The sequence below is a fragment of the Megalobrama amblycephala genome, linkage group LG15 (assembly GCF_018812025.1).
Source record: "Megalobrama amblycephala isolate DHTTF-2021 linkage group LG15, ASM1881202v1, whole genome shotgun sequence".
Taxonomy (NCBI): Eukaryota; Metazoa; Chordata; class Actinopteri; order Cypriniformes; family Xenocyprididae; genus Megalobrama; species Megalobrama amblycephala.
The window spans coordinates 16,421,202-16,435,519 of NC_063058.1; the positions used below are offsets into that span (position 1 = coordinate 16,421,202).

A 14,318-nucleotide genomic window follows, 5' to 3' on the forward strand; every position below is an offset into this window, starting at 1 on the left:
TCAGGTTTTCCTTATACCTTTGGGTAACAGCTCTGACATAAACACAGAGATTCCATCAGCGGAATATGGGAATCAGCAGGCTTCCGGATGTTTCAATTTGAGGCGAACGGAACCTTTGACGGAATGAACTGGCTGGCCAGCTGTGCGCTGATATTGTTTTTATAAGGTTTTGATTGAACAATCTTCAATAGTTGCACAGTTTGCCTTTGTGTCTAATGCGTCACTCAGGGAGGAAACAGGAACGGCTTGTTATTTTCATGCGCATAGTAGCAGGGGATCCTGTAATTATGTGTCACATGTTAGACCACAGCAGAGGGCACAGTGTTGGAGCTTTGATCTTCACAAATTCAAACCATTCGAGAGGGCTTTGCATTCCCAAAAGCTACCGAAATCCATTGGGTTTTGTTTGTTTACGTGCGCCAGCCACCATGCCTGTATGTTTAAAACAAGCACTGTAGTTATGTATGTAAATGTACATCCCATTTAATGCCACCCGTTGGTTGCCATGGTTCCCAAATCCGCACAATAATTGGCTTAAGGGATGCGAGTTTGCCTTGTGCGCACTTGTCGCGGTTGAGAAGCCAAGGAGGTCTTGGAGCCTGGCTTGTTATTGACTTACTTGGTAAAGCGTTTGAAATGGCGCAGTGAAACACTGAAATATTGTGTGAATTATGGGAAGGTATGCATGCGCACATGCAAACGTACACACACGCAGGCTCATATTGCATTCCGCCAGTCTATATTAGATATTCGGGCCGCTGGGAAATATAACACACCATCTTGAGTTTTAATCATGGTTTATAAACAAGACCAAATTCAAAGTATGACAGAGTGATGGATTTCAGTTCACCACCCAAGTTCAAACCTGCGCCAGCTTCGATCGGATAGGTTGAGCTCTTTAGTTTGAGGTGCAATATAATGACTATTGATTTAATGAGACGGTGGATACCAGCTGCGCTGGCCGGCCCCTCGGAGCCCTGCGGAATTGTTTGTTACGTATAAGAGTCCTTAATTGGGTGAAAATGTCTATTCATTTTAGCTTCGTTCTGGATGTGCGGAGGATTTAGAAATTGCTGACACATATGAAAGGATGTTTTCTTTATCAGGAACGATTAATCAAAGCAAGGGCGATCGGCACTTTTCTGGGTTTTTTAATGGCGTGAACAAAGAGAGGAAGAATGAGAAGAAAGCAAAAAGAAACAAGAAGCTGTCCGCAGAGAGTTATCACACAGGGTTTGCGGTGGGTTGTTTTAAAGTGGAGCTTGTTTTATTTTGAATCATAGCCATATCACAACTGCTCCTTGAAAGCACATTTACAGCTCCCCCTGGGAACCAGTTTCGAACGATTTTGCTGTGTTATTTCTTGTGTATGAGTTAAGTTAGATATAAGAAGCTGTCAGTTTGGTCATTTTGCTGGCTCATTAGAGCACGGAGATGGAATTTAGATTTCTAATGAAGCACAAATTTTTACTGTTTCACTCTGTCCATACCTGCATCCCTACAAGTTGTCTAATAAGCAGTATACATTGGGAGTTAAACAGTGGGGTCCAAAAGTCTGAGACCATATTGAAAATTTGGGATTTTTTTTTTTTTTAATTTAAATCTGGAAATAAACATTATCCCCTGGTTTCACAGACTAAAATGCATGTTTGAGCTGTTTTAACTGAAAGCAACTTGCACTGACATATCTTAAAATATGTCAGCACCATTGTTTTGTCTCAAGATGCACAGATGGTTTTTTTTTTCTAAGGCACAATTATAAAAGCTACTTAAAGGGTTAGTTCAACCAAAAATGAAAATTCTGTCATTTATTACTTACCCTCATGCCGTTCCACACCCGTAAGACCTTCATTAATCTTCGGAACACAAATTAAGATATTTTTGATCAAATCCGATGGCTCAGTGAGGCCTCCATATGGAGCAATGACACTTCCTCTCTCAAGATCCATAAAGGTACTAAAAACATATTTAAAGCAGTTCATGTGAGTACAGTGGTTCAATATTAATATTATAAAGCGACGAGAATATTTTTGGTGTGCCAAAAAAAAACTAAATATCGACTTATTTAGTGATGGCCGATTTCAAAACACTGCTTCAGGAAGCTTCGGAGCACAAATGAATCAGCGTGTCGAATCATGATTCAGATCGCGTGTCAAACTGCCAACGGCTGAAATCACGTGACTTTGGTGCTCCGAACCGCGGATTCGACACGCTGATTCATCTGTGCTCCGATGCTTCCTGAAGCAGTGTTTTGAAATCGGCCATCACTAAATAAGTCGGGGTTTTTTTTTGTTTTTTTTTTGCCGCTCGAAAAATATTCTCATCACTTTATAATATTAATATTGAACCACTGTACTCACATGAACTGATTTAAATATGTTTTAGTACATTAATGGATCTTGAGAGAGGAAGTGTCATTGCTCCCTATGGAGGCCAACTAAAATACCTTAATTTGTGTTACGAAGATTAACGAAGGTCTTACGGGTGTGAACGGCATGAGGGCAAGTAATAAATAACAGAATTTTCATTTTTGGGTGAACTAACCCTTTAAATGTCCTAATTAAACTAAGGCTTAATCTAAGCCTTGTTTGTGAAACCAGGCCTACAAATTATGAGGTAAAAGGATAATTTTGCACTTTATTTAGGTCAGTAATCAAATTTAGTTTTAATTATTTAATTATTTTTGTTATTTTTGCTTTTTGATGTAATAATAATAAAAATTAAATAATTTATTAAATTATGTAAACAATAAGTAAGTTAGTTTTTCAATGAACACTCATAGTTCCTCTTGAAATGGCATTTTTGAGTGATATTCTTTGGAAATGTACCAAATGGCAGTGATTAGATCCGATGTTGAAGAATCGATTACCGATTATGTACAAAAGTTTGAATATCAGTAGCAAACATCTGTCAAACAGTGTTATTTATATAATATTGCAGTATTTATTCATATTTTTAATTAACTTTTTATATGTTCACTTTTTAGTTTAATTAGTTTGTTTTAGTCATTGTTTTTTAATTTGTTTTTGTTTTTGCTTTAGTACTTTTTTCTCATTTTCTTTGAAGTTTTGTGAGTTTAAGTTTTCAGCTAATATTTATATTTTATTTTATTTCAGATTTATTTCAATTAACGAAAAAAAGAATCGTTTTAGTTAACGATAACAATACCTATATTTATCAGTTAAACTAATCTAAATGAATGTGACATTCACCACAAATTTGAAGTTCATGTCAGCTTAAGTTAATTTTTAAATTCAATTTTTATGCTCTATTTTTTCATTACAATGTAATGCAAAATAAGGATTTTGATATGATAAGGATTTTCACTAGCAGTCTCAGACTTTGGGATCTCACTCCACATCCATTAGGATCAACTCCATATCCATCTATATGCTGATGACATCATACCCTGACACAGATTTTAATATGCAAGAATTCCTTCCTCCTTGTTTCCTCAAAAATCTTTTTTCATCTCATTCCAAAAAATGGGAGGGGGGATAAAAAGAGAGAGAGAGGGAGAGAGAGGCAATTGTGAATTTCTAGTGTGAAAGGAAGGACAGCCCACATACATGGGAAACGGGAGAATTCACAACCCGACAACTTGCACTGACTAATTTAGACATCCATCCCTGAGTTGCTTAGCAACACTCGGGGGCTTGATTCCCATACAGCTGTTTTGGTTAGCCGACAAGGGTTAAAATCCCTAATCAATAACTTCTCTTCAGCGCTTCAAGTTAATTCAAACATCTTGATTGCGCCGTTCGGTGGGCGGTCGCCAGCGATTTTTAAAAACACTTCTGATGGTATCGCGAGCCACTGATGGGCTGAACTTGAAGGATTTTGGGCGGATTTTTGTGTTTATCCCAGTACTTTGTCTCATAATGGTGGTGTTTTGAATCAAATTATCCCAGCATGGTCCTGTCAACCAGCTGATTCAACAACACACTCCAATCAGTCTTCTGCCTTGTCTACCTAGAGGAATCCAGATGGGGGAGGCTTCAACTGATAGTACAGTGAATGATTTGGTGAGGGTAAAGAGTGATGAGGAGAGAGAGAAAGGGGGGCGGGACGAAACGGAAAGAAACGGAGCCCGAGCGAGAGAGTTAGTGTGTACGTGTGCGTGTCAGCGAGAGAGAGAGAGTACTGAGCGAAGAAACGTGCGAGGCTTGTGCACTCTGCCGTTTCCTCTCGCAGTCACAGACGGCATCATGTGGAGCGGGCACTGTCACCACAGTGCTTGCCTTCTCCGTAACCCTCTCCGTTGTGCTTCGCTGACCGAGGAACCCCAGTCCAGGAGAACCTGACCTTCTGTTTCCAAGTTCCTCAAGGCGAAACGGACATTTCAAGGGAGTTATTGAGCAATAAACTCAGAGGAGATATGAAGTCTTTACTGAATGCCTTTAAGAAAGAAGGTAAGAGGTGATTTTTTGTTTTTGTTTTTGAGGGTCTAGAGTAGGGGTCTCCTGACCTTTGGTGACTTCTGTTCCATGCTTAAAAGTCTAGCTGTAGGTGTTCAGACTTTTCTTAGGTGAGGAAAAAGTGTGTTTGAGCTCTGTTATTATATATTATGTCAGATTACAAAAATGAAACGAAAGTTGAAGACAAGAGTGAATTATTCTGAGGTGGAAAGAACATCACTGTGACTGCGAGAGAGTCATTTCTGTCTTCAAGGAATTCAATCAACTTCACGTTGAGAAATTTTAACACTGCATTTTCCTTCCTGAAGTTCCTCAACATGTTTGTTATACCTTTCATACAGTTTGGTTTAGTGGAATTGTTAGAATTGGAATGCTGCAATTGGAATGTCGCCACTTTGATTTCACTTGTTTGAAGGAAATGACTGTTTCATCAGCGTTCCAAAACCAGCGTGTTCCGGCAGCCAATGTGCTTGTGATGTCATAGGCTTCAGTTGGTGCCAGAAAAACCCTGTTTGTTGTGCTCTCTGGGGCTGCCCATATAAAACAACTAGTTTCATTTTGTGACATTATCAATGCTGGTTTCTGGTTATTGGCAAGTTTCATGTGTCATCACCTGCCACATCAGCGGGGGGCTGGGTGGATTTCTTCACGGCTTGTGGGGGTTGGGTTTGAACATTAGTGTCGTAATGATCCCTCTACAGTAGCCTTTTAAATAATGAACGGGAGCATATGTACCTCTGAGACTCCAACGAAAACCTTCCATGACAGCGAAGGTGATCTAACGCTCCAAGTTGCCATTACGTCAGCACGTTAATGAACAGGGGGAGTCTGTGTGTTTAGCGGCGTAATTCTCCTCTATGCTTCTCCTGGGTTCTTTTTCAGAATATATTTATAGCGTTTGTCTCACCCAGCCAGTGATATCTAGTTCATGCGTGAACTGTGTCTTTCAGCGGCCTAGTGTTTCCGAGAATCAAGCTTCTTTGGATAAACATCTTCCTGGACCACCTTTAACATGGCAGCGGATAAATAAATATAGGCATTCATCATGCATACAGCACAAACTGAGAACTCAAGGGAATATTGTGGAGATAAGGCTTCATCTGGCCCTGAAATTTGTGTATACACCTTGGAACCACAGAAGTTGGCTGCTGTGGGTGTATGTCTCTGGAGACATTGTGATCAGCATGTTCGTGTTGTTCAAGAAACCAAAAACACGTTGTTTACTCTATTAAAGGAATATTAAGCTGTAACTTTGATTTCCGCAAGAAATGTATTTGACTCATCTCTCAGTTTGGAAGAAAAAAAGAGATGCAACCAGTAAAGCTTTTAAAAAGTCAATGGGGCGATGAAGTAAACGTTGTAGCTGAAGTGTGGAGTTTTTGCACCAAACTGAGCTGCAAAAAAGATTGTTTTCAGACCACATACACACAGTGTTTTGAGTTTTGAGGGGACCTACAAATAGCGTAGCCTTTGCATATTATCCTTAGTACTCTACTGTTGAAAAGGTTTTTTTTTTTTTTTTGAGAAATAATACTTTTATTCAGCAAGGATGTATTACATTTATTAAAGGTGTCAATTAAGTTAAAAATATTGTTTGTACTTCAAGTAAATAATGTTCTTTTGAAGTTTCTGTCCATAAATTAAAAAAAAAAAAAAAAGTATCACACTTTCCAGAATATTATCAAGCAGCACAACTGTTTTTAACATTGATTATAATAATAATAAATTATTTTTGATCACCAAATCAGCATATTAGATTGATTTCTGATACCAAAAATGTATATGTTTACATGGTGCAAACTTCACCCAGAGGAATACATTAGTAAATGATAAAATCCATTGTCCTAGAAAAGTAAGCGTACTTCAAAAAGAGTGATTTAATATATTTACACATCAACTAACTAATAACCATTTTTGAAAGAAACATTACTGAATATATCAGTATTACTGTCCCTAATGCTTCCAGTTTGCAAATATGCATTTTGTGATTGCAGTTAAATGTTGACAGCATTTATTATCTTTGGTTAATGTTGATTTATCAATATACTTGAAATTTTAAAATGTATTAATATATAAAATTAACCCTTATTAAAACATACCGGGAAAGTATTGTTTATTGTTCGTTCGCGTTAGCTGTTGCATTAGTTAAAAGTTGAAGGATTAGTTAAAATTAAAATTCTACTCACCCTCAAGCCATGCTAGGTGTATATGACTTTCTTATTTCTGATGAACACAATTGGAGTTATATTAATAAATATCCTGACGCATTTGTGAACGGGACAAACGTGTTTGAAGCTCAAGAAAGTGCATCCATCCATTATAAACGTACTCCACGCGACTCTGGGGTGTCAATAAAGTCCTACTGAAGTAAAGCGATGCGTTTGTGTAAGAAAAATATCCATATTTAACACATTATAAAGTAAAATATCTAGCTTCTGCCATATCTATCGTTCTTACATATATAAAGCATAATTGATGCGACTTCGGTTACTCTTTTTTCATAAGTTGAATACAGAAAGCGTATGATGGAGTGTAAGCGTTTGAACGGCGAGAGGCGTTACACTTTCTTCCTAAGTTGAATACTGTGACGAGCAGGGCGGGCGAGAGCCGTGAGGGAACGGCGCGAGGCCGGTGACGCAAGTGATAATGAGCATCACCTGGGAGGCACACCGGCCTTGAGTCTCTCACGGAGGAGCTCCGGGAGCATAAAAGGAGGAGCGACGACCGTGAAGGACGAGAGAGGACCAGGCCTGGACTTTATTTTATGTTGTATTATGTTTGTGTGGCCGGCAGACGTCCGCGAGGGTCTGCCGGCATTACTTTCGTTTTGTATTTGTTTATTTTGAAGTAAAGTTTTGTTGAATGTTCGCCGATTCCCGCCTCCTTCTTCCCATATTTACGAACTGTGTTACAAATACATAAGGCGGTCTGGCGGAAGCTAGATATTTTACTTTATAACATATTAAATATGGATATAAACACAACGCTTTGCTTCAAAAGGCCTTTATTAACCCCCCCAGAGTCGTGTGGAGTACGTTTATGATGGATGGATGCACTTTCTTTAGCTTCAAACATGTAGCCCCCATTCACTGCCATTATAAAGCTCGGATTAATATAACTCCGATTGTGTTCATCAGAAAGAAGAATGTCGTATACACCTTGGATGGCTTGAGGGTGAGTAAATCATGGGAGAATTTTCATTTTAAAGAACTAATCCTTAAACATGTTGAACCTTATTGTAAACTATTAACACATTTATTGAGCACACTTAAAGGTGCTAAAGAGGATGTTTTGTTTTATACATTTTTGCAATATTACTTGAAACTGTCTTTACTAACTGATAAAAGACTATTTATTAGGTGCACTGAAAGGAATAATATTAATATACATCATCTGTGCATGAGGTAGGGCCTTAAAAACATCAGCCAATCGTTTACGCGATCATCGCGTAAACGATTGGCCCTCTGGCTTGTCAATCACTGCCATGACGTTCCTTGTGAGAGACGTGCGGCTGCGCTCCAGTAACTTTCCACACTCCACAGGCGCCGCATGCAATGTTTTTGTCAGGAGACAGGAGTAACAACTGCAGATTATGAGTTACCTGCGGTGAGTCCGACATAATGAATCCACTAACACGACACAGCGAATGCCGGTGGTAAACACTCGTGTTCCAATACTCGTGCACGAGTTTTGGGAGGCGTTCCCTCGAAATGAGCTGTGAAGGAGGGGGGTTGTTCTTACGCATGCGCTCATTTCAAAACCTCACTAACAGTCTTTGGTTTCTCAGTCGACGAAAAGATCCTCTTTAGCACCTTTAACCAGGAATGTTACTTTAACTAGAATTTGACCGTGTATTTGTGCAATAATGTCTTGATTTGAGTTCTGACAGCTCACAAAATAAATTGAACAGCGACAAATTTATACATTATTCAATAAATGAGCATCAAACTGAGTGATTTGAACTTGATGAGAAGACTGTGTTTGGTCTTTTTAAAGTTCTTTATGCGAGTAAGAAGCCGAAGTGCCGTCTAGCAGCTTGTACTTGAACACTCGTTACAGTGCTCTAATTATTTCCACTTACAATGGAATGAAGGACACCTAAAAAAGCTGAACTACTTTGATGCTTGTGGAGTACTTGAAAGTCCACTTCACACTTTGCATAAACAGTCTTTTCTATTCTTTTCCTTTAATCACTCTCTTTCTTTCTGTCTCTCTCCCAGTGCCTTTCCGGGAGGCTCCGGCAGGCACGGGTCGGAGCAGGCCGCTGCAGCAAACGCCGCCGCAGCACCAGGGTAGGAGCACGCTTGCTGCCCCACGTGTGCTGCTCCGCTCCAACAGCGACAACAACCTGAACGTCAACAAGCTACCGCTGGACCGCTCTCGCTCGCCCTCTCCTGTCGCCTCCCCCCTGCGCAGCCTCTTGCCCCGCCACCCCCAGCAGATGCAGAACAGCCCCAATGGCACGGTGAAGACCATGGCCCGGGGGGGACGCTCTGCCCGAAGCCGTTCCCCTTCCCTGGGCCGACTGGGGGAGGGAGACGCCCGGAGACAGACCCCGCAGCGCCACAGCAGGTCAGTGGCCATCCTAGAAGCGAGCGATAGGACTGATTTTTGAGGACAACTGTCAACATGCCCATGTCTGACTGTGTGTCCACTTTTGTGTGGGTCCCTCATGTCCGGGCTAGAGTGTGTCCCTTTCTGTGAGGACAAAGTTTTTTTTAACTATTGCCACCAGAGGCCCTATTTATGGCAAATCTGTGTTGTTTTTATAAGGCCATGTGTGAATGCAAATAGGTCAAATGTTGGGAATTGGTGTATGGGAAGAGGACTGGGCTGCAGAGATTTTCATAAAATGTACTTTTTGGAGTCTTTTAGGATATTAAATCAGTATGGAAGCTTGTTTCTACCGTGGAGTAAAAAAAAAAAAAAAGTAATTGCGACTTTTTTTTCTCACAATTGCGAGTTTGTTTCTCACAATCCTGTAGTTTACATTTCACAGTCCTGACTTTTTTTCTCAGAATTCTGAGTCTTGCAATTGCGACTTTTTTTTTCTCTCTCTCGAGTTTACATCTTGCAATTTTTTACATTTTTTTTTTTCACCATGGAATAGGAGATAAAAAGGTAATTGTAACTTTTTAGTGCACAATTATGAGGAAAAAAGTCCAAATTGTGAGATTGGATTTTTAGAATTTACAAAAAAGTGCTGGGTTAAAACAACCCAAGTTGGGTTGAAAATGGACAAACCCAGCGATTGGGTTGTTTTAACCCAGCAGTTGGGTTAAATGTTTGCCAAACATTTCATTTTAAGCAAGCAATACAGTATTTTTTAAACAATTGTTGAATTAAATAAAACTACCCAGCAGGTTGGGCAAACATTTAACCCAACCGCTGGGTTAAAACAACCCAACTGCTGGGTTTGTCCATTTTCAACCCATTGTTTTTAACCCATCAATTTTTAGTGCACAATTAGAACTTATTTTACCTTATTTTTTTATTCCCATAAATCCCTTTTAATCCTTTAATTATTTAATAAATTTAAATAAAAAGCAATTACAATGACTTTCTTTCTTGTGTAAAACGTATATAAGATATTCTGAAGAATGATTAAACTGTGTTAACAGTTAAAAAAAACATTGGACCCCACTGACTTTAATTGTATGGACCAAAAAAAGACGCATTATTCAAATTACCAATATTTTAATATAGAAATTCTTATAGGTTTGGAATTAGATGATGGTGAGCAAATGATGCAAATTTTAATTTTGGGGTGAATTATTGCTTTAAATGCTTTAATTCAGGTGTTAGATACAGTCTGCAACATGTACTGGGGATGTAGTTTAGCAGGAAGTAAAACAAATCCTATAATTATACATTCATTGTGGAATACAACAAAAAATATCCTATTGAGTGAATATTTAAAGAAAGAGGAAAAAGTAAACGTTGTTCAGTGGGTTTTTTTTAATGAACAGTCCTTCCCTTGGCGGCGTATTGAATAATGAATAAACTATTAACTTTTAAAGTGCATTGTATTTAAGATAAAAAGACATTTTGAAACATCCTATAGTTTCTTTTACATAAATATGACTTTTATATACGTTTGAAAAGGGTAAATCTTAAAAATAATACATATTGAACAATATTCGAAATTAGTAAAGGAATGGTTCACCCAAAATTAAATTCACACAAAGCTATTGTATGGCTTCAAAACACTTGGTATGGACTTCTTTTTATGCAAAATAACATTATAAATATTCCTTTTTGAAACTTAAAAAAGCCCCATTTAATGTAAAGAGCAACTGGACCATTCTTCAAAATTTCTTCTAGTTTGTTCCACAAAAGAAAAAGTCATACAGTCATTTGGAACTACATGTGGGAATAAATGATGCCATAATTTCAATTGCAGCATTAGAAGACTATTACTGTACCTTGTGGTGAAAGACTATCTGGTGCATCTGTGTGTGATGGTACCTATGAAACCCATGAGGTTTGCTAATGGCCTTGAAAAGAGACAAATATTTGGACATCCGTCAGTAAAATAACCCGATCAGCCAGGGTTTGGTTGCATTTGCGATGCAACATGCACCTGATCCAGGATGGGATTGGACAAATGCCCAGACTGTTGTTTTTTTTAGCTTTGTGACTTTGGGTGCAGCAGCGCATAATACAAAGGTGCAATATGGAGACTTGGCAAACAATTAGGCCACAGAGAGAGGCAAGAATCTGCTCGGAAAGATAGAGAGCATGTGTGTGTGTGGCCATGCATATATATATATATATATATTTATATTTCCCTGTGAGTGAATGCATGCGTGGGTGCTCGTCGTGTAGTGAAAGTTCAGCATGCATGTGTGCATGAGTGTGTGCGCGCTTGTGTGCGTCTGCTCGCATACATGTGTGTCGGTGGGTGTGCGAATCTTGTCACTCAACAGGGGTTCTTGCGCGAGAGCAGGCTCGGTACAGTAAGTGGGCCAGGCCAATTACTCACTTCCACTGCACAAAACTCTAATTAGATGTCATTTTAAAAAGGAAGAATTAACTCCTCTGGTATTTGACCCTGTTCTCCTCTCATTTCTCACGCTGCAGCCTATATAGATTCGTTTGTTGTGCTAGACGTGTATTACGATGCCATTTGCAGATAAAAAACGCACAACAACCCAAAACAAAGACTAAACAGCTGGTCTTTCGGCTCCAAAACCGGGGACTTCGATTCCAGCTAGTGCCAGCGATGAACCCATGGAAATATCATTGGCTCTCGTGCCTGCATGTGCAGCTCAAATGGAACGCCATCCCTTAGTTACAGCAGCAGTTGCTATGGCTATGTCCGTATGGTGTGTGTATATGTGTGAGTGTGTCACTTTCAGTTGGTGTCTATGTGTCTTCGATGTGGCTTCTACTCCATAGTGTATTAGATAATGTGGCTGCTCTTCAGAGGCTCAGAATGGAACTGAAGCAGATGTAGTCAGTTGTAGCGTCATATTGCCATTTGTCAACTATAAACAAGGGAAATACGAGACTCTCCGTCTCGTGCCAGTAAAGGTCATGTTGTAGAGACACCACGCTGCTTGTTCAGAGTTGTTTGAAAATGCTGATATGTTTTGAAGACCTACTGCATAAAAAAGTACTGTGTTTTTTACATTTAGGTATTTATAGAGTCCTTTGAGCTCTCTCTCTCTCTCTCTCTCTCTCTCTCTCTCTATATATATATATATATATATATATATATATATATATATACACACACACACATATACATATGTATATATATATATATGTGTGTGTGTGTGTGTGTGTGTATATATATATATATATATATATATATATATATATATATATATATATATATATATATATATATATATATATATATATATATACAGTACAGTCCAAAAGTTTGGAACCACTAAGATTTTTAATGTTTTTAAAAGAAGTTTCGTCTGCTCACCAAGGCTACATTTATTTAATTAAAAATACAGTAAAAACAGTAATATTGTGAAATATTATTACAATTTAAAATAACTGTTTTCTATTTGAATATATTTCACAAAGTAATTTATTCCTGTGATGCAAAGCTGAATTTTCAGCATCGTTACTCCAGTCTTCAGTGTCACATGATCCTTCAGAAATCATTCTAATATGCTGATCTGCTGCTCAAGAAACATTTAATGTGTACAATTGTACAAAATATTTGTGTACAATATTTTTTTTCAGGATTATTTGATGAATAGAAAGTTCAAAAGAACAGTGTTTATCTGAAATCTAATCTTTTGTAACATTTTAAATGTCTTTACTGCCACTTTTGATTGATTTAATGCATCCTTGCTGAATAAAAGTATTCATTTCTTTAATTTCTTTTCAAAAAAATAAAAATAAAAATTCTTACTGACCCCAAACTTTTGAACGGTAGTGTATAATGCTACAGAAGCTTTGCATTTCAGATAAATGCTGTTCTTTTGAACTTTCTATTTATCAAGGAATCCTGAAAAAAAAGTACACAACTGTTTTCAACATTGAAAATAATCATAAATGTTTATTGAGCAGCAGATCAGCATATTAGAATGATTTCTGAAGGATCATGTGACACTGAAGACTGGAGTAACGATGCTGAAAATTCAGCTTTGCATCACAGGAATAAATTACTTTGTCAAATATATTCAAATAGAAAACAGTTATTTTAAATTGTAATAATATTTCACAATATTACTGTTTTTACTGTATTTTTAATTAAATAAATGTGGCCTTGGTGAGCAGACGAAACTTCTTTTAAAAACATTAAAAATCTTAGTGGTTCCAAACTTTTGGACTGTACTGTATATAATTTTTTTTATTTTTTTGGTCCTAAAAACATATTTTAAGGAACACTTTCTACTTCTTCCTTAATTAGCATAATGGATTTCAAATTAGCAATTTTTTACTCAAGAGGTTTTAAAAATGGGTATTATAAAGCACATTTCTTTTCATTCTTTGTCATTAAAAATAGAACAACTCGGACAGGTCTCGGACAAGTTGAATAACAGTACTGTTGAATATGCATCCTGTAGCTTGAACCCTATATCCTGCAACATACTAATCAAATAAACAATACTCACAGCCAGACCCCGGTAAAATTACCGGTGTTTAATGAACTCCTGCAGAGTTAAATGAAGCCCGATTTAGACTGAACTAAGTTTAACTCTATAGCTGTCAATATAAACATGATTTCTCTGTATGAATTTGCAACTGTGCGCTAGCCAAGTGTTTGCCGTAGCAGCTATTCTGCCACTGTGGTCATATTTTGATTGTTGCGTCAAAATTTTAAAGATGTTGAGACCTTATTTCCTTCAAGCTTGATTAAAAATAGACCTGTGGATGTGACTATACGTGCAGCGCTTGAACCGATTTCTAACACTTACTGGCCTTGTTTCCTTCCTCCCTGTTTTGCATAAATACCTCAGCCCACATTAACTCTTTTTTGCTTTTTTTTCTCCAAAAATAAGATGCGAAGCGCAGCTTATGTAATTGTCTTTGGATGAAGCTGGATAAGAAAGCTTCGCTGCTCGCTTGACAGCTAGTTGCATTGGCAGACCGGTTGGCTGCCATAGGCGCTGCTCTAAATGAGTAAGCCACTCATTTATGGTTTGCTGAAATATGCTTGTTTTTCTTCCAGCTGGTGTAGATTCTGTACGTGAGGCCATTTGAAAGCTGATTATTAGATATCGGCAAGCAATGTAAGCAAATTCGGATTTCTGTTGCAGAGTGTTTTGCACTTATTCATGTAACTACAGTTGGTGGCAAGGAGGGATAGTGAAAGGTATTTTTGAAGCTTAAATGATTGTTGGGGTCATTTGTGCTTAAATCTGATTGGCTGAACAGATTTGCTGCAGTTTGCAGCTGAGAGTTAACACTTAAAATGTGGCACAGTGT

The 14,318-nt window shown here is 38.0% G+C and overlaps 1 protein-coding gene across 7 annotated transcripts in view; it reads left to right on the forward strand.

The window, feature by feature from the left end:
• Positions 1-14,318, forward strand: part of shank2b (SH3 and multiple ankyrin repeat domains 2b) — a 133,706-nt gene that overhangs the window by 57,981 nt on the left and 61,407 nt on the right. For 5 of the 7 annotated variants that reach the window (XM_048158396.1, XM_048158395.1, XM_048158397.1 and 2 more), the window contains one exon: positions 8,639-8,990. In XM_048158396.1, the coding sequence (XP_048014353.1) occupies positions 8,639-8,990 (352 nt within the window). Of the gene's footprint in view, positions 1-4,123; positions 4,413-8,638; positions 8,991-14,318 lie in introns of those variants that run through there. The other 2 variants (XM_048158400.1, XM_048158401.1) reach the window with 1 other exon arrangement.